The 21,557-nt window shown below is 44.3% G+C and overlaps 1 protein-coding gene across 2 annotated transcripts in view; it reads right to left on the bottom strand.

Moving 5' to 3' along the window:
- LOC139424613 (keratin, type I cytoskeletal 18-A-like) overlaps positions 1-21,557 on the bottom strand; it is a 29,986-nt gene that overhangs the window by 6,632 nt on the left and 1,797 nt on the right. For both annotated transcript variants that reach the window (XM_071176619.1, XM_071176620.1), the window contains 6 exons: positions 16,691-16,773; positions 14,713-14,866; positions 12,442-12,723; positions 9,214-9,348; positions 8,457-8,677; positions 174-433 (listed from right to left, as the gene is read on the bottom strand). In XM_071176619.1, coding sequence (XP_071032720.1) covers positions 174-433; positions 8,457-8,677; positions 9,214-9,348; positions 12,442-12,723; positions 14,713-14,866; positions 16,691-16,773 — 1,135 coding nt within the window. The remainder of the gene's footprint in view (positions 1-173; positions 434-8,456; positions 8,678-9,213; positions 9,349-12,441; positions 12,724-14,712; positions 14,867-16,690; positions 16,774-21,557) is intronic.

Genomic DNA, 21,557 nt, shown 5'->3' with positions numbered 1-21,557 from the left:
TGTGGCTGAAATATCCGAATCCACAAATGTTTTTATATATAGTGTATTTAGCATACTGAATGTGTGTGTATGGTATTCCTGCCTGATTGTGTGTATACGAGTGTGTATATGACTATTAACATGAATATGTGTGTACCATTCTGTGTGTGTATGTGTCTGACCACGTCACCCACCTGTAAGGATGACCAGGCTCTGTTGCCTATACAGCGTTAGTGCAGGGCTCCTCCTCAGGCTGTTCTCTGTCACAGACCACTGCTGGGGTCTCTCAGGCAGGGGCTCGGACAGTGGCTCCTCAGGGGTTACTGCGGGGTCACTGAGGCCATTCTCCTCCACTCCATTCTCCTTGGGCTCCTCCCCTATGGGGCCTGGCTCTCTTATGGGGCCCCTCCAGCGCCGTAGCCCCATGACCTGTCCGTTACGCCCACCTGGGTACCTGTGAACAGATGAGAAAACATGGTGAGTAGGACTCAATGGAATCTGTGAGGGGGGACACTCCTTCGGCAGCTGTCTCAGATGCTGTCTACATATTTGATGGGATAACTTTAGCCATTTCCGTACACTCAAAGAAATTGCCTGGCGGAAGGATATCTTATAGTGTTGTCAGCACATCCTAATCATGATATGACATGACAGAGCAGATTGATACAATAAGGAGCTTGGCATCTTGAGTTGAGCAAGTGCATTGTGATCTTCTGAGAACATAGATCTGAATCCAATAGACTAGTAGAAGATCTAGGATGCATCATCGAGCGTCACCTTACTCAACCTGGATGGTCATAAAACTAGATCCTGCGGAGCACCTCCCAGATCAATAAAAGGTGGTACTAAAAACATAATTATGAGGCCTGCTGGGGTGAGTGTGCTAAATTGAGGGACAGATCTGCGATGTACAAACATAATGGCTGTGAACTGTCTGTGCTTGAATGCATTCATGTGACCAGCCTGTGAATGCCCCAGTGATGATAACTGAGTATAAACTTTAGGCCTGTAAATTGAATGGAATCTTCCGTAATAAATGTTAAGAGGAAACGACATTAAAGATCTCAGGGACCAGAAAGCCATGAGGTGAAGAGGTGAATGTGGGGATGTCTGGTACAGAACATCTGGTAGTTTAAAACGGTCTTATATCTGTACACACAACGCAGAGAAATGAGTCTGTATTGTCTGTCTGCCTGTCTGCCTGTCTGTCTGCCTGTCTGTCTTCCTGTCTTTCTGCCTGCCTGTCTGTCTGTCTGTCTGTCTGTCTGTCTGTCTGTCTGTCTGTCTGCCTGCCTGCCTGCCTGCCTGCCCGTCTGTCTGTCTGTCTGTCTGTCTGTCTGTCTGTCTGTCTGTCTGTCTGTCTGTCTGTCTGTCTGTCTGTCTTCTTGTCTGTCTGCCTGTCTTTCTGCATGTCTGTCTGTCTGCCTGTTTTCCTGCATGCCTGTCTGCCTTCCTGTCTGGCTGCCTGTATTGTATGTAAGTAAATACACTGAGTGTACAAAACATTAAGAACACATCCCCCGCCCCCACCCCTTGGACTCTACAAGGTGTCAAAAGCATTCCACAGGGATGCTGGCCCATGTTGACTCCAATGCTTCTCACAGTTGTGGACCATTCTTAAATCTTGAAAAACCCAGCAGCGTTGCAGTTCTTGACACAAACCTGGCACCTACCATACCCTGCTCAAGGCTTAAAAATCCTTCTTTAAGCCGTCTCCTCTCCTTCATCAACATTGATTGAAGTGGATTTAACAAGTGCCATCAATAAGAGATCATAGCTTTCACCTGGATTCACCGAGTCAGACTATGTCATGGAAAGAGCAGGTGTCCTAAGTGTTTTGTACACACAGTGTACATTAGCACACTCCTGGTGAATTTCCAGTAACCAACAGTTTCGCAATTATATTGACTCACCACCAGAACATCTCTGTCTCAACCTGCAATTATTTTCGATTCTCTATGCAGCTGCAACAGTAAAGAAAGAACATCTGTCACACTCCTCAACAAAAGAGAAAGACTCAACACGTAAATCTAGTTGTTTGGACAGAGAAACAAAGGGGATAAAATATGAGGAATCCTTTTTTAAATGACCTTCATCCTTTAAGCTCATTTTCAAATCCAATCCAATTTTATTAGTCACATGCGCCGAATACAACAGGTGTAGACCTCACAGTGAAATGCTTACTTACGAGCCCCTAACCAACAATGCAGTTTCAAAAAAATACAGATAAGAATAAGAGATAAAAGTATCAAGTAATTAAAGAGCAGCAGTAAAATAACAATAACGAGACCATATACAGGGGGGTACCACTACAGGATCAATGTGCAGTGGCACCGGTTAGTTGAGGTAGTATGTACACGTAGCTAGAGTTATTAAAGTGACTATGCATAGATTACAACAGAGAGTAGCAGTGGTGTAAAGAGGGGGAGAGGGGTGGGGGACAATGCAAATAGTCTGGGTAGCCATTTGACTAGATGTTCAGGAGTCTTATGGCTTGGGGGTAGAAAAGTTTAGAAGCCTCTTGGACCTAGACTTGGCGCTCCGGTACCGCTTGCTGTGCGGTAGCAGAGAGAACAGTCTATGACTAGGGGGGCTGGAGTCTTTGACCATGTTTAATGCCTTCCTCTGACAATGCGTGGTAGAGGTCCTGGATATCAGGAAGCTTGGCCCCAGTGATGTACCGGTCCGTTCGCGCTACCCTCTGTAGTGCCTTGCGGTCGGAGGCTGAGCAGTTGCCATACCAGGCAGTGATACAACCAGCCAGGATTAGGGGGAATAGGTTTTGTCGTTCCCTCTTCACGACTGTCTTGGTGTAATTGGACCATGTCAGTTTGTTGGTGATGTGGACACCAAGGAACTTCAAGCACTCGACCTGCTCCACTGCAGCCCCGTCGATGAGAATGGGGGCATGCTCGGTTCTTCTTTTCCAGGAGTCCACAATCATCTCCTTTGTCTTGATCACATTGAGGGAGAGGTTGTTGTCTGGGCACCACACATCCAGGTCTCTGACCTCCTCCCTATAGGCTGTCTCGTCGTTGTCAGTGATCAGGCCTACCACTGTTGTGTCATCTGCAAATTTAATGATGGTGTTGGAGTCGTGCCTGGCCGTGCAGTCATGAGTGAACAGAGAGTACAGGAGGGGACTGAGTACGCAACCCTGAGGGCCCCCTGTGTTGAGGATCAGCGTGGCGGATGTGTTGTTACCTATCTTTACCACCTGCGGGCGGCCCGTCAGGAAGTCCAGGATCCAGTTGCTGAGGGTGGTGTTTAGTCCCAGGGTCCTTACTTTATTGATGAGCTTTGAGGGCACTATGGTGTTGAAAGCTGAGCTGTAGTCAATGAATAGCATTCTCACATAGGTGTTCCTTTTGTCCAGGTGGGAAAGGGCAGTGTGGAGTGCAATAGAGATTGCATCATCTGTGGATCTGTTAGGGTGGCATGTAAATTGGAGTGGGTCTAGGGTTTCTGGGATGATGATGTTGATGTGTGCCATGACCAGCCTTTCAATGCACTTCATGGCTACAGATGTGAGTGCTACGGGTCAGTAGTCATTTAGGCAGGTTACCTTAGTGTTCTTTGGCACAGGCACTATGGTGGTCTGCTTTAAACATGTTGGTATTACAGATTCGGACAGGGAGAGGTTGAACATGTCAGTGAAGACACTTGTCAGTTGGTCAGCGTATGCTCGCAGTACACGTCCTGGTAATCCATCTGGTCCTGCGGCCTTGTGAATGTTGACCTGTTTAAAGATCTTACTCACATTGGCTGCAGAGAGCGTGATCACACAGTCTTCCCGGAATAGCTGGTGCTATGCATGTTTCAGTGTTCTTTGCCTCAAAGCGAGTATTGAAGTAGTTTAGCTCATCTGGTAGGCTCATGTCACTGGGAAGCTCTCGGCTGTGCTTCTCTTTGTAGTCTGTAATGGTTTGCAAGCCCTGCCACATCCGATGAGAGTCAGAGCCGGTGTATTACGATTGGATCTTAGTCCTCAATTGACACTTTGCCTGCTTGATGGTTCATCAGAGGCCATAGCGGTATTTCTTATAAGCTTCCGGGTTAGAGTCCGACTCCTTGAAAGTGGCAGCTCTAGCCTTTAGCTCAGTGCGGATCCTGCCTATAATCCCTGGCTTCTGGTTGGGGTATGTACGTGCGGTCACTGTGGGGACAACGTCATCGATGCACTTATTGATGAATCCAATGACTGATGTTCTGTACTCCACAATGCCATTGCAGGAATCGAGGAATATATTCCTGTCTGTACTACAAAACAGTCCTGTGGCTTCGCATCTGCTTCATCTGAACACTTTTTTATTGATCTTGTCACTGGTGCTTCCTGCTTTAATTTTTTGCAGGAATCAGGAGGATAGAATTATGGTCAGATTTGCCAAATGGAGGGTGAGGGAGAGCTTTGTATGCGTCTCTGTGTGTGGAGTTATAGGTGGTCCAGAGTTATTTTTCCTCTGGTTGCACATTTAACATGCTGATAGAAATTTGGTAAAATGTATTTAAGTTTCCCTGCATTGAAGTCCCCGGGTACTAGGAGCGCCGCCTCTGGGTGAGCGTTTTCTTGTTTGCTTATGCAGATCATTCAATGATGTCTTAGTGCCAGCCTCTGACAGTGGTGGTATGTAAACAGCTACGAAGAATACAGATCTCTCTGTAGTTAGTGTGGTCTACACCTTATCATGAGATACTCTACCTCAGGCGAGCAATAGCTCGAGACTTCCTTAGATATCGTGCACCAGCTGTTATTTACAAAAATACATAGTCCGCCGGCCCTTGTCTTACCAGACACCGCTGTTCTATCCTGCCGGTACATCGTATAACCAGTATGTTGATATTGTCGTCGTTCAGCCACGACTCCATGAAGCATAAGATGTTACAATTTTTAATGTCCCGTTGGTAGTTTAATCTTCCACGTAACTCGTCGATCTTATTCTCCAAGGATTGCACGTTTGCTAGCAGAATGGAGGGAAGTGGGGGTTTATTCGATCACCTACGAATTCTCAGAAGGCAGCCCGCTCTTTGGCCCGTCTTTCTCCGCCTCCTCTTCACGCAGATCAAAGGGATTGGGGCATGTTCCCGAGGAATCAGTACATCCTTCGCGTCAGGCTCATTAGAGTCGTGAAAAAGTCGTGAAAGAAATTATTCTGCTAGTCCGTGGTAAGTAATCGCAGTCAATTCCTGACATTTAATCCAAGTAAAAATTCCCTGTCTTAGGTCAATTAGGATCACCACTTTATTTTAAGAATGTGAAATGTCAGAATAATATTTGAGAGAATTATTTATTTCAGCTTTTATTTCTTTCATCACATTCCCAGTGGGGCAGAAGTTATACATACACTCAATTAGTATTTGGTAGCATTGCCTTTAAATTGTTTAACTTGGGTCAAACGTTTCTGATCGCCTTCCACAAGCTTCCCACAATAAGTTGGGTGAATTTTGGCCCATTCCTCCTGACAGAGCTGGTGTAACTGAGTCAGGTTTGTAGGCCTCCTTGCTCGCAAACACACTTTTTCAGTTCTGCCCACAAATCTTCTATAGGGTTGAGGTTAGGGCTTTGTGATGGCCACTCCAATACCTTGATTTTGTTGTCCTTAACCCATTTTGCCACAACTTTGGAAGTATGCTTGGGGTCTTTGTCAATTTGGAAGACCCATTTGCGACCAAGCTTTAACTTCCTGACTGATGTCTTGAGATGTGGTTTCAATATATCCACATAATTTTACTTTGTGAAGTGCACCAGTCCCTCCTGCAGCAAAGCAACATGATGCTGCCACCCCTGTTCTTCACGGTTGGGGTGGTCTTGGCTGATTTCTTTTGATTTTCCCATGATGTCAAGCAAAGAGGCATTGAGTATAAAGGTACACCTTGAAAAACATCCACAGTAACACCTCCAATTGACTCAAATGATGTCAATTAGCCTATCAGAAGCTTCTAAAGCCATGACATTATTTTCTGGAATTTTCCAAGCTGTTTAATTAAAGGCACAGTCAACTTAGTGTATGTAAACTTCTGACCCACTGGAATTGTGATACAGTGAATTATAAGTGAAATAATCTGTCTGTAAACAATTGTTGGAAAAATTACTTGAGTCATGCACAAAGTAGATGTCCTAACCGACTTGCCAAAACTATAGTTTGTTAACAAGAAATTTGTGGAGTGGTTGAAAAATGAGTTTTAATGACTCCAACCTAAGTGTATGTAAACTTCCAACTACAACTGTATGAATTTGATGTGTTTGGTGATATGTTTTTGACTGTCTGAATGTGCATGGGAAACAAAATATGGGTCATTATAGGGCGTGGGACCCTCATTGGGGAGTTGTTATAGCATAGGTTTCATGTTCTGTTAAAAGCAACTGGGGCATCTTCATTCTGGTTCATTTGCAAAGTGAAGGAGAGTTCATGCAACTTAAGAGGGTCTCCGCCCTTCCTCATGTCCTCACAGATCCTGAGATCATCTTTCTCATACTGACTAATGATTCACAACCTTCACTTTCGATGCCTTTTCTTTCAAATGTATAGTGCCCTCAAAAAGTTTCTCGAGCAAAAAACCTTCAAGTTTCTTCACCGTCTTGTTATTAATTTAAGAACTTCAATGTGATACAATTTCTGTTCTGTACGAAAGCTTATCCTGCCTGTTTATTTCATCCATCTTCATTAATTTTATACCTCTCAGAGCTTTACGGTTCTTATTTATAGTTCAGGTTTGCGGTTTAGGATAAAAACCTGCCAGCTCATTGCTGTGAATATGCCCTGTAGCATGAAACTGTTTTAAAATGTAATTTCACAATATCACGTTATACCTTCATATCAGCTATCTCACCCTTAGTAGGTGCGTATTCATCTGTGTGCATCTAAACTCAGCAAAAAAAGAAACTCTCCCTGTCAACTGCGTTTATTTTCAGCAAACTTAACATGTGTAAATATTTGTATGAACATAACTGAGACGTAAACTGAACAAGTTCCACAGACATGTGAATAACAGAAATGGAATAATGTGTCCCTAACAGTCAGTATCTGGTGTGGCCACCAGCTGCATTAAGTACTGCAGTGCATCTCCTCCTCATGGACTGCACAAGATTTGCCAGTTCTTGCTGTGACATGTTACCCCATTCTTCCATCAAGGCACCTGCATCAAGTTCCCGGACATTTCTGGGGGGAATGGCCCTAACCCTCACCCTCTGATTCAACAGGTCCCAGACGTGCTCAATGGGATTGAGATCCGGGCTCTTTGCTGGCCATGGCAGAACACTGACATTCCTGTCTTGCAGGAAATCATCCACAGAACGAGCAGTATGGCTGGTGGCATTGTCATGCTGGAGGGTCATGTCAGGATGAGCCTGCAGGAAGGGTACCACATGAGGGAGGAGGATGTCTTCCCTGTAGCGCACAGCGATGATGCTGTGACACACCGCCCCAGACCATGACGGACCCTCCACCTCCAAATCGATCCCCCTCCAGTGTAACCTCGGTGTAACGCTCATTCCTTCGACGATAAACACGAATCCGACCATCACCCCTGGTGAGACAAAACCGCGACTCATCAGTAAAGAGCACTTTTTGCCAGTCCTGTCTGGTCCAGCGACGGTGGGTTTGTGCCCATAGGCAACATTGTTGCCGGTGATGTCTGCTGAGGACCTGCCTTACAACAGGCCTACAAGCCCTCAGTCCAGCCTCTCTCAGTCTATTGCGGACAGTCTGAGCACTGAGGGTGGGATTGTGCGTTCCTGGTGTAACTCGGACAGTTGTTGTTGCCATCCTGTGCCTGTCCCGCAGGTGTGCAGGTGTTGTTACACGTGGTCTGCCACTGCGAGGACGATCAGCTGTCTGTCCTGTCTCCCTGTAGCACTGTCTTAGGCGTCTCACAGTACGGACATTGCAATTTATTGCCCTGGCCACATCTGCAGTCCTCATGCCTCCTTGCAGCATGCCTAAGGCACATTCACGCAGATGAGCAGTGACCCTGGGCATCTTTCTTTTTGTGTTTTTCAGAGTCAGTAGAAAGGCCTCTTTAGTGTCCTAAGTTTTCATAACTGTGACCTTAATTGCTTACTGTCTGTAAGCTGTTAGTGTCTTAAAGACCGTTCCACAGGTGCATGTTCATGAATTGTTTATGGTTCAATGAACAAGCATGAAGATTTGTGAAGTTATTTGTATTTTTACGAATTATCTTTGAAAGACAGGGTCCTGAAAAAGGGACTTTTCTTTTTTTGCTGAGTTTATGTCTGTGTAATTGACCAGAAATTGAATCTAGCTCAGCTGCTCCATTCTAGAGTAAAGCCTTTTGCTCTGGGGGTTACAGTTCCACATGTCAAATCTCAGGGAAGGTTACTCGTCACCATGTAGTTCACCAAACCTCCTCTGCTACATCTGCCCCAGGATCTGTACCAAATGGCATCCTATTTAATTTTTAGTGCAACATTTTTGTTGAGGGCCCATATAGCCCCTGTCTGTGACCGTTAGCCACCTCACCTGCCCTCCTCGCGCTCCAGCAGGCGCCTGTAGGTGGCGATCTCTTTCTCCAGCCTCATCTTGGTATTGAGCAGCTGGCCATGGCGCTCTCGCTGCGTGTCCAGGCCGCCCCTCACCTGCTCCAGCTCGCCCTCCAGACCCTGGATGACCTGGGACAGGCCCTGCAGCTGGCTGGAGTACTGACACTGGGTGTGGTGGAGGGAACTCTCCAGACCTTTCTCCTGGGGAAGGGAAGGACGGGGGAGAGAGGGTGGACAGGAGAAAATGATGTGGGACAGAGAGAGCAGATGAAAAGGGAGAGAGCGGACAGAGGAGATAGAGGAGGGGGCAGAGGAGGTGAGAGGGGAGAGGGAAGAGGGGATAGAGGAGAGAGGGTAGAGGAGATGGAGAGGAGATGGAGGGGAGATGGAGGAGAGAGGGGAGAGGAGAAGGTGGAGCACAGCGATGGAGAGGGAGGACAGTGTAGAGGGGAAAGAGGGAATATGATAGAGGAGAGGATGGATAGGGACAAAAGGTGATGAGAGGATGACACAGAAAGTGGAACAGAAGAGAGAGTGAGAGGGGTCGAGGGGGAAGAGGCAAGAGTATAAGAGTGAAAGAATCCCCAATAGTGCTTTCAGAATCAATCAAGATGAATGTTCTCCATACTCTACTGATCCACTCTACTGATCCATGGGTGTTTGTCTGCCGCAATGCTAAGCTTATGGTGGTGTGTGTGTGTGTCTGTGCATGTGTGTGTGTGTGTGTGTGTGCTCACCAGAGCATGTAGGGACTCGATCTCCACCTGCAGGCAGTGCCACTGTTTCCTGGCCTCGGCCAGCTCTGCCCGCGCCTCCCTGAGGGCAGTCCCTCCGAGGTTCACCTGGGCCCATGCTGCCTCTTCTGCATTGAGCTGGGGGAGTGAGAAAGAGGTCATATAACACACACACATACACCTACACGTGCGCACGGAAGTACGCATGCACGCACCTACCCTACTAAGTTCTGATGGAGATAGATGCTGACACACACACAAACAGGAACAGTTCACATGGAACTCAGGGACACACACACACACTCATACAAATTGGCACCCGCACACACTCATAAAAACTGGTACCCACACACACCCATAAAAACTGGCACCCTCACACATTGGCACAGAGCCAGAGGACTCTGTGCAGGTACACAAAGTAAAACAACTCTAAACCATGACTTAAACTTGATGAAACATTGTAAATAAGCTTCACACCTTTATAAATCTACCTGTAATCATTTTCCCCCACAGATTCCCACAGGGCACAAACACGTTGAATCAAGTTTGTTAGTTAAACATGAAACTGACACTTGTGCTCAATGGATTCCTCGAACCTGTGGACATCATAATATTACTCTGTAATTACCGTGTAAACAAGAACATATTAGGGGCAATTATTGTAAATGTTAACCTTAACCAGTCATTTTACAGTAAGAAGGATAACATAATAGCTAGTTAGCCTCGTCCCATACAGTATGTACAGTGCATTCGGGAAGTATTCAGATTCCCACTCAGGCCCTATTCTAAAATGGATTCAAAAAAATGTCCTCATCAATCTTCACACGATACCCCATGATGAGAAAGCAAAAACAGTTTTTTTAGACTTAGAAATTTTGAAAATAGGACATTTACCTAAGTATTCAGACCCTTTACTGAGTACTTTGTTGAAGCACCTTTGGTTATTACCTTGAGCCTTCTTGGGTATGACGCTACAAGCTTGACACACCTGTATTTGGGGAGTTTCTCCCATTTTTCTCTGCAGATCCTCTCAAGCTCTGTCAGGTTGGATGGGGAGCGTCGCTGCACAGCTATTTTCAGGTCTCTCCAGAAATGTTCAATCGGGTTCAAGTTCAGGCTCTGGCTGGGCCACTCAAGGACATTCAGAGACTTATCCCGAAGCCACTCTATTGTCTTGGCTGTGTGCTTAGGGTTGTTGTCTTGTTGGAAGGTGAACCTTCGCCCCAGTCTGAGGTCCTGAGCGCTCTGGAGCAGGTTTTCATCAAGGATATCTCTGTACTTTGCTCTGTTCATCTTTTCCTCGGTCCTGACTAGTCTCCCAGTCCCTGCTGCTGAAAAACATACCCACAACATGACGCTGCCACCACCATGCTTCACTGTAGGGATGTAAGACGGGATGCTTGGCATTCAGGCCAAAGAGTTCAATCTTGGTTACATGGTCTGAGAGTCCTTTAGGTGCCTTTTGGCAAACTCCAAGCAGACTTTCATGTGCCTTTTACTGAGGACTGGCTTCCCCAGATCTATGCCTCGACACAATCCTGTCTCGGAGCTCTACGGACAATTCTTTCGACCTCATGGTTTGGTTTTTGCTCTGAAATGCACTGTCAAATGTGGGACCTTATATAGACAGATATGTGCCTTTTCAAATCATGTCTAATCAATTGAATTTACCACAGTTGGACTCCAATCAAGTTGTAGAAACATCTCAAGGATGGTCAATGGAAACAGGATGCACCTGAGCTCAATTTCAAGTCTCATAGCAAAGGGTCTGAATACTTTTTGGTATTTCTGTTTTTATTTTTAATACATTTGCAACATTTTCTAAAAACCTGTTTTACTTTGTCATTATGGGGTATAGTGTGTAGATTGATGAGGATAAAATTTTTTTTTAAAAGTAATCTCATTTAGAATAAGGCTGTAACGTAACAAAATGTGGAAAAAGTCAAGGGGTCTGAATACTTTCCGAATGCACTGTATGTGCTTCAGCCAACTCTGCTTCGCCGACAGATCTGGAACCAGGCTGTAACAGGGCTGTATTCCACTCCAGACTCCAGTCCACTCTGACATAAAGGGGGCTCTAACTAGGAGGGCAACAAACAAAGTCATTCTGTAGAGCAGACGCTGGTGAAGTACCAGTCGCTGCCTGCTTGCAGCCATGGGCCAAGGTACTTAATCACGCCTGTTACATCAAAGTCACTGGCTGCATCCCAAATAGATCCCTATTCCCTAAAAATTGCACTACTTTAGACCAGAGCCCTATGGGAACCCTATGAGCCCTGGTCAAAAGTAGTGCACTAACCAAGGAATAAGGTGCCAATTGGGATGCAGCCAGACGGTAAAACTGACCAGACGGAAACAAGACAGCCATGATGAGTGACTCATTCCATTCCCCATATTCAATTGAAACTGAAATGCTCCTATTTCAAAACCTGAAATATGAGCTGAAATATCATCTCATGGGCAATAAGCAAAACTGACTAGATGGGCTGCGTTATTGTTGAAAACAACACCACTATGAGAGGAAGCTATAGCCCATTTGCTAAACATATCATATTCCCTGAAATCAAAATGCTACTATTTCAAAGCCTGTAATACTGTCCCCATCCGATGTGATGTCAAAAACAACAGCTGTGCCAATTGCAAGTTCTCCTTTTCAACTGAAATCCAAATGCTCCTATTTCAAAGACTGAAAAGATGACTGTCCTCAGCTGATGCCTTATAAGGACTTAGCAGTAAACAGATCAGAGAAGCCCGTTGGTGTATTACAATGCTGCGGTTGTGGTTCACGACGTATCGATATCTAAAGAGGTTGTGTGGAGCAGCGTTTCGATATCGCAGTAAAAGTGGATCTCTTCTTCTTCGGAGGTAATGGATTGTCCATGGGTACCTTTCTGTATGTGGAGTGGTGTGTGATGAGGATGAAGAGGGAAGGAGAGAGAAAGAGAAGGAGAGAGAGAGAGAGAGGGAGAGAGGTGAACAACCCATCTCGGACCTCAGACCACCTCAGAGCTCCGACCCTAATTCAGTACAACAAATCAAAAATTAAACCAACTCCTCTTATCTTACCACATGTCACTGCGTTGCCTGGAAACAGCCGAGGTGAGCTATGATCAGGGTGTGACTAGGTGGCAGGGAGCCAAGGGAGGATGAAAGGAAAGACAGAGAGAGGGATGGATGGAAGGAAGGAAATTAAGAGATGCGGAGGGACGAAGGCAGTGGGACACTGCGTACCTGTGGGAGAGATCCTCCATGGGCTCGGGGCCTGAGTGTGGCTCCAAAACGGCTAGGCCCGGCAGCGGAGCATGGAGCTTGATTTGGGCCGGCGGCCAGGCCGGGGTGTCGGTCATCTGGGACTCGACTTAGGCCGGTGAGGCTGAGGCGGTCGCACTGCGTCCTGATTCGGTCGAGGAGCTGGGAGAGCTCCATCCCTGTGCCATCCTCCTCCCACGCTGTGGCCGTCACTAGCAGCGCATCACGAGAGTCGGCCTGCTGCTGCTGCAGAGCACGGGCTGCCTGCACAATGAGCCAACCAGTGAGAGGTAGAGAGAAGAGGGAGAGAGAGACAGGGAGATATATGAATGTAAGAGAGTATACAAGAGTGTGTGTGTGACAGCGAGAGGCGATGGATCCTGAGAATGAAGGAGAAAAGGGAACAGAGAGAGAACGAGGGCAGAGGAAGAGAGCAAGAGAGAGAGAGAACAGTGTGAGATCAGACACACGCAATGCAGGGGAGGGAGTCTGTTATTGAGCCTGTGAGTCTGGGACAGTGTGTGTGTGTGTGTGTGCGTGCGTGTGTGTGTGTGGGAGAGAGTAGCTGGATCACGTAAAGACCTGAGTGGAGGAAGGGAAGGGGAGTATTAGTCAGCAGGAATAAAAAGGGTTAGTAAAAGAGAAAGAGAGAGAGAGAAGGGTGGGAGGATGACAGGAATGCATTGAAAGGGAAAGGATGGTGTGAAACCTAACAAGCCTTTCCACTGAGGTCAATAGGGGAGGTGTCTGGTTAATGGGATAATAAGGAGAAGGTGTTCTGAGACGCTGCTCTTTCTTTACAGTAGCTTGCTTCTCCCTCTCCCTCCCTCCCTCCCTCCCTCCCTCCCTCCCTCCCTCCCTCCCTCCCTCCCTCTCTCTCTCTCCCTCTCTCTCTCTCACTTTCTCTCTCTGTCTCGTCTCCCCTCTCTTCTGTCTCTCTCTCTTTCTCCCTCTCTCTCCCTCTCTCTTTTGTCTCACCTTTCTCTCCCCTCCGCACATAAACATTCAAAAAAGAACGAGACAGTGGGAATTATCAAAGGTGGAATATACTGTACAAACACACTGGATGCTGATCAGTAAAAAGTAAATGAATTTCCTCCTAATTGGAACAGGACATAAGAGTTGGATAACCCCTACCAGAGTCACTTCCCACTGGGCACAAACTGGTTGAATCAACGTTGTTTCAATCATTTTTTGATGTATTGTGAAGTGGAATCTACGTGGGAAATGCATCGGATTTGAAAAAAGTTATCAACGTAAACTGTTGTTTTGAGGGTGAAACTTTAACCACAGGATTATGTAATCATGGTAACCAAATTTCAACATAGACAAACCTTGTACAACATATGTTCAATTTGTAACTTTAAAACAATGTCAGATCTTCAACGTTATATCCAGTATCAGAATTTTTTTTGTTATTATTTCAATTCAACCCAGAACTGGAAAAATAGACAATAAAATAGGCCAATGGCTCCAAGCTCTGGTTGATTTCAATTGTAATGATATTTAGTGATATTGGAATGTTTTTGGTTGTCAACGCAACCAAATATCAACATTTGAAGGAGATGTATCATCTGCTTAGATAGTTTCATCACTTATTTTTTTTTCTCCTTTTTGTCTACAAATTAATCATTGATATGTTGGATTCACGTCTGCATCTCAAACAGAAATCAAAGTTAAAGAATTGGACCGAATCAAAACAAACTTGAAATGCCCATTCATCAAAGTTTGTTTTGAATCAGTCCTATTCTTTAACTTCGATTTTTGGTTGAGATGCAGACGTTTCATCAACATATCAATTATTAATTTGGAGATAAACTGGAATTAAAGTCAGTGGCACAGCTGGAACTATCCAAGCAAGAGAGAAATCTCCTTCAAATGTTGATATTTGGTTGTATACCAAATACAATCAATAGCCTATTAACCTGTCGACATGTTAACAAATGATGTGTTGGATTCATGTCTCCAACTCAACCACAAATACAAGTTGAAGAATGGGATTAAGCCAGTGGCTCAGATGGAACTATACAAGCAGTAGATGCATCTCCTTTAAATGTCGATATTTTTGATGCAACCAAACACAATTCAATATTAATTTGACAGTAAATAGCCTAAAGTTAAGGCTATCTTACAAACGAATGTTACAGTATTTATTCAACCTTTTTTTACGGATGTCTTTACTGAACAAAAGCAGCTGTCCGCAACCGTACAGACCCTTGCAACATGCACACGGACACTGGCACAAGACCGTACCACATAGTCCTGGTGCATGTCCTGCAGCTCTGTCATGGAGTGGTGTAGCTCCGCCTCCAGCTGCACGTTGGTTTGCTCCACCCTCATCTGGTTCTCCCTCAGCAGAGCCACCTGTTGCTCCAGACATTTGGTCTGCCTCTCTTCCGCCTCACATCTATGACAGGACACAGGACACATCTCATCATATCAACTGGGTTGTGTTCATTAGAGCACTCAATGGATAAAATAAAATCGAAGAACACATTTTTTGTTGTTGTTGTTGTTTCTTACTGGACAGGTAGTCCCTGTTTCCACGTTTCAGTCGGTGATATTGACTTGTATTTAGCCTTGACCACAGTGGTCTTTGCAAAGCAGCTATAGGCCTATACTTTACCAAGAGGTGGTGGGGGTTACATAGGGAAATGTTTTTCAACGTAAGGCTACTGAATGTACCCGACTCTGGGTCAACTAGCCAGGGTACCCTACATGGGTGGTGAAACAGCTACACAGACTGTGCATGTAGGTAAACACCGTGACACAGTATATGGGAAACGTTACAGCCACACATCCATTGTATCTAAGCAGGTGCATAGCCCTTTCCTGCAGTCAGTGACTAAAAACACCCTCGTTGGCCTCACGGGTGGAATGTTATTCATATTTTTCATCATTTCATAATTAACAAAGATGTTTGTATTTATTTATGACGGAACTATGGTGTTTCTATGTCAAACGGTTGTGTTATAATTCAGTCTTCTGTGATGTACTGTATATAAAGTGTAACAGTGGGATGCAAACTCTATATCCGACATGGTACAGGTGTCTTCTGTTTTTAAGCCCATAACCATGTGTGTGAGGTGTGTACTTTTGTTTCAAAGTAGATTTGCTTAAGACTGCCAAGAATCACTCTGTGTGACCCTGATTTAGCCCACTGCAGTAAGATGTTTTAAGATATACAAGTGTTTTCAGGTCAAGGTAAATAGACGGCACACTGCAATCTCTGCTCCCATGTGTTTTAGTGACCCTTCACCAGCTCTGACATAATCATGTAAAAGACCTTATCATACAGTACGAAACAAATCTTGCAACACTCCTTCAGTAGTTGCAATAGTCCTCACTTCCCAGCATGCTAAAGCCACAGTCACGGACATCAAATCAAAGTGTATTGGTCACGCACAACGGTTTAGCAGGTGTTATAGCGGGGTGCTGTGAAATTCTTATGTTACTAGCACCTAATGATGCAGTAAAATGTCAACAAGTACACAAGTAATACATATATATATATATATATTTGAAACACAATATAAACCTTGTGACACAGAGTTGCAGACAACATCGTGACAGTGGCCCAGGTAAGGCCAGCAGGACACAATATATAAATAGAGGAGGTGTGTATTCATAGCTCATAGCTGTCTGCATGCCGTTGCCCTCCCTTGCCCTTCAGGGGTTAATGGATATCCGTCTGCGTCCCAAATGACACCCTATCCCCCATTCAGTGCACTACTTTTGACCACACTCAATGGGCACCCTTATGGGCCCTGGTCAAAAGTGGTGCTCGAAATAAGAATTAGGGTGCCATTTGGCACACAGCTCTCTGGCAGTAGCAGAGGGGCTGGTGTGTCACTCTGCATCAATACCTATGGGGAAAGTGCTGACGAGGCACAACACAGCCGGGCTGCGATTTGTATGCAGGTTGTTGAGCAGGAGTGGGAACTAGCCGAGTTACAACAAAGTGCGGGCTGCACTGCTGCTACAGTAGAGAAGTGATTATAAAGTATCGCTGCAGGGGGAAATGAAATATCTGATTGTTATTCAAGAGGTGCATTTAAAGTGTTATAGACTGAAATTGGTAGGAGTAGGATTTGATGGATTTTTCCAGAACTGCTATGGTATAGCATTGTTTTCTTTAGATATGATGATAATAAATACTATGAGGGTGTATGTCTTACTGTATTAGTATAGTATTCTAGGCCTGACCTAGAATGTCCCAAACACTACTGACCTGGCCTGGATGGTAGAAGCCCTGGACATCATGTGGTCAGACTGCAGCACCAGCTCTGCATTCTCCATCAGCAGCTTACCAACCTACAGAACCAAAACACAGTCAACACACACAAGACAAAAACAACAAGGAAGGGAATAAGATGCGACGAGAAGCGTGTAAAACACGATCGATTTCAGAATGTGTTCAATCTTGTTGATCCATGTAACGTTATCGGTCCAATAGGTAGGAAAACACAATGAAACATGACATCACATACGAATACACCTCAGTACACTGGAAGTTCACATTACCAGGTGCTGCATCAAATTGGGGTCTGTTTTTAATGTGAAAACATACGGGTGAGGCCTATCGCAATAGAACAACTGTAGTAAAGGTTCCGCTTCCTTGCATTACACTAGCCTCGTCTCATACTGTCTGGCATGACATTGACCGACGGAAGAGTTGGCTACCGCACATAGAGTCCGGGACAAGGCTAACACACTAGCACCAGCATAAAGAGAGACGCCTTTGAAAGTTCATCAGAGAAAGGAAGTTGGAACAGAGACGAGAAAGAATTATACTGTACACAGAGACATAACAATGGATTCCACAATTTCATCTGATTTTGGGGGAAGTAGATAAAGGGCTTCATTGCCAAACCCCCCCCCCCCAAAAAAAGTATCCCTTTAATCAATTTAGACAAGTCAGTTGGAATTGCTCATTATTCTGTGAGAATAAGATCACTTGAGGTTGAGCCACTTCACATTCATTGAAAGGACTGCGCAATAATATTCTGCCTGTTCATGCGTGTCAGATTGCCACCAGCTCAGTGAGTCAGATTTATTACATGATGACGTTCCACGATTCGGGTTCATTAAGACAAGGCCTGAAGCAGTTGTGGCACAGGTATTATTCAAGCCGAAGAGCCTCTCACAGGGATTCTAGTACTTGACCTCATAAACCATAAATGTTTGGCGTTAACTGCAATGCGAGCACATGAAACTTGAACTAATGTTATCCAAAATCCCTTGCATCTTTGATATCGAAACGCTTGCTGTACAACCTAGGGCCATTTTGAGCAAACAGAGTTTTCAATGTTGACTCGTCCTTTGCCAATCACAATAGCACAATGCTTACTCAAGGCCAACACACCCATTCTGAAGGAAGAAAGTCCGGAATAACTTGGACTTCATTGTGTTGTGCTTTTGCTCACAACAACCGCCTCAAAGGTTATGATCATATTTTCATTGCAATTACCCGTTCCATTATCTTAGCTCTGCCAGTTATTCATCTCTGACTGTGTTGATTCATAGCCCTGAGAGAGTACAAAACCAGACATTAGCGGCTTGTTTTCGTCCGACAGGGCACTTCTCCGACTGAACATTAAGGGATTGATTTAAAATGAAATCACATCCAATTGTATTTGTCGCATGTTTCGTAAACAACAGATGTAGACAAACAGTGAAATTCTTACTTTACAGGCCCTACCCAACAATGCAGAGAGAAAAATAGACAAACAATAACACAGGAAATAAATACACAGTGAGTAATGATAACTTGGCTATTTACACGGGGTATCAGTATTCCTTATTATGGCTCGTCCTTCAATGCTTCTAAATAGAATGAGGGTGGTGCCAGGTCTTAATACCTAAACCCACAACAATAACACTAGTCTAGGACTGAAACCGGACTTGAGGAAGATGCACATAACAAAGTCAATTGTTACTATAAATCATGAATTAATGTCAAAGGAAGATTTGAAGAATGTTATCAGTTATGCGTATGTCAAGTCATACATTTTTCATTTCATTTGATTTATTTAGCCAGGATAGTCCACTCAGTAACAATTGCCACTGTTTTCCAGGGAGTCCTGGGTTCCACAGAAATCAATATTCCAGGTATTAGTCCAGGCGAAAGTCTGAGGAAATGTCATACATACACTACCGGTCAAGTTTTAGAACACCTACTCACTCATTCAAGGGTTTTTCTGTATTGTGACTATTTTCTACATTGTAGAATAATAGTGAAGACATCAAAATGATGAAATAACACATACGGAATCATGTAGTAACCAAAAAAGTGTTAAATCAAAATATATTTTATATTTGAGATTATTCAAATAGCCACTCTTTGCATTGATGACAGCTTTGCACACTCTCGCCATTCTCTCAACCAGCTTCACCTGGAATGATTTTCTAACAGTATAGAAGGAGTTCCCACATACAGTGGGGCAAAAAAGTATTTAGTCAGCCACCAATTGTGCAAGTTCTCCCACTTAAAAAGATAAGAGAGGCCTGTAATTTTCATCATAGGTACACTTCAACTATGACAGACAAAATGAGAAAAAAAATCCAGAAAATCACATTGTAGGATTTTTAATGAATTTATTTGAAAATTCTGGTGGAAAATAAGTATTTGGTCAATAACAAAAGTTTATCTCAATACTTTGTTATATACCCTTTGTTGGCAATGACAGAGGTCAAACGTTTTCTGTAAGTCTTCACAAGGTTTTCACACACTGTTGCTGGTATTTTGACCCATTCCTCCATGCAGATCTCCTCTAGAGCAGTGATGTTTTGGGGCTGTTGCTGGGCAACACAGACTTTCAACTCCCTCCAAAGATTTTCTATGGGGTTGAGATCTGGAGACTGGCTAGGCCACTCCAGGACCTTGAAATGCTTCTTACAAAGCCACTCCTTCGTTGCCCGGGCGGTGTGTCTTGGATCATTGTCATGCTGAAAGACCCAGCCACGTTTCATCTTCAATGCCCTTGCTGATGGAAGGAGGTTTTCACTCAAAATCTCACGATACATGGCCCCATTCATTCTTTTCCTTTACACGGATCAGTCGTCTTTGTCCCTTTGCAGAAAAACTGCCCCAAAGCATGATGTTTCCACCCCCATACTTCACAGTAGGTATGGTGTTCTTTGGATGCAACTCAGCATTCTTTGTCCTCCAAACACGGCGAGTTGAGCTTTTACCAAAAAGTTAAATTTTGGTTTCATCTGACCATATGACATTCTCCAATCTTCTTCTGGATCATCCAAATGCTCTCTAGCAAACGTCTGGCACTGCAGGATTTGAGTCCCTGGCGGCGTAGTGTGTTATTGATGGTAGGCTTTGTTACTTTGGTCCCAGCTCTCTTTAGCTCTCTCTCATTCACTAGGTCCTTGCGTGGAGCCCCAGATCGAGGGAGATTATCAGTGGTCTTGTATGTCTTCCATTTCCTAATAAATGCTCCCACAGTTGATTTCTTCAAACCAAGCTGCTTACCTATTGCAGATTCAGTCTTCCCAGCCTGGTGCAGGCCTACAATTTTGTTTCTGGTGTCCTTTGACAGCTCTTTGGTCTTGGCCATAGTGGAGTTTGGAGTGTGACTGTTTGAGATTGTGGACAGATGTCTTTTAAAATGATAACAAGTTCAAACAGGTGCCATTAATACAGGTAATGAGTGGAGGACAGAGGAGCCTCTTAAAGAAGAAGTTACAGGTCTGTGAGAGCAAGAAATATTGCTTGTTTGTAGGTAACCAAATACTTATTTTCCACCATAATTTGCAAATAAATTCATTAAAAATCCTACAATGTGATTTTCTGGATTTTTTTTCTCTCATTTTGTCTGTCATAGAAGTGTACCTATGATGAACATTACAGGCCTCTCTCATCTTATTAAGTGGGAGAACTTGCACAATTGGTGGCTGACTAAATACTTTTTTGCCCCACTGTATGCGGAGCACTTGTTGGCTGCTTTTCCTTCACTCTGTGATCCGACTCATCCCAAACCATCTCAATTGGGTTGAGGTCGGGGGATTGTGGAGGCCAGGTCATGTGATGCAGCAATCCATCACTCTCCTTGGTAAAATAGTTCTTACACAGCCTGGAGGTGTGTTGGGTCATTGTCCGGTGGAAAAACAAATGATAGTCCCACTAAGCCCAAACCACATGGGATGGCATATCGCTGCAGAATGCTGTGGTAGCCATGCTGGTTAAGTGTGCCTTGAATTCTAAATAAATCACAGACAGTGTCACCAGCAAAGCACCCACACACCATAACTCCATGCTTTACGGTGGAAAATAAGCATGTGGAGATCATCTGTTCACCCATACCGCATCTCACAAAGACACAGCGGTTTGAACCAAAAATCTCCAATTTGGACTCCAGACCAAAGGACATATTTCCACCGGTCTAATGTCCATTGCTTGTGTTTCTTGGCCCAAGCAAGTATCTTCTTCTTATTGGTGTCCTTTAATAGTGGATTCTTTGCAGCAATTCAACCACGAATGCCTGATTCATACAGTCTCCTCTGAACAGTTGATGATGAGATGTGTCTGTTACTTGAACTCTGTGAAGCATTTATTTGGGCTGCAATTTCTGAGGCTGGTAACTCTACTGAACCTATCCTCTGCAGCAGAGGTAACTCTAGGTCTTCCTTTCCGTATTAACTGACCTTCATGTCTTAAAGTAATGATGGACTGTCATTTCTCATTGCTTATTTGAGCTGTTCTTGCCATAATATGGACTTGGTATTTTACCAAATATGGCCATCTTCTGTATACCAACCCTACATTGTCACAACACAACTGATTGGCTCAAACACATTAAGAAGGAAAGAAATTCCACAAATTAACTTCTAACAAGGAACACCTGTTCATTCAAATGCATTCCAGGTGACTACCTCATGAAGCTGGTTGAGAGAAATGCAAAAGAGTGTGCAAAGCTGTCATCAAGGCAAAAGGGTGGCTATTTGAAGAATCTCAAATATAAAATGTATTTTGATTCGTTTAACACTTTTTTGGTTGCTACATGATTCCATGTGTGTTATTTCATAGTTTTGATGTCTTCACTATTATTCTAGAATGTAGAAAACAGTAAAAGTAAAGAAAAACC

Source organism: Oncorhynchus clarkii, chromosome 13 (genome assembly GCF_045791955.1).
Source record: "Oncorhynchus clarkii lewisi isolate Uvic-CL-2024 chromosome 13, UVic_Ocla_1.0, whole genome shotgun sequence".
Classification (NCBI taxonomy): domain Eukaryota; kingdom Metazoa; phylum Chordata; class Actinopteri; order Salmoniformes; family Salmonidae; genus Oncorhynchus; species Oncorhynchus clarkii.
Note: the sequence above shows the minus strand (reverse complement) of the source record. Positions and strands in the feature narration are given on the sequence as shown.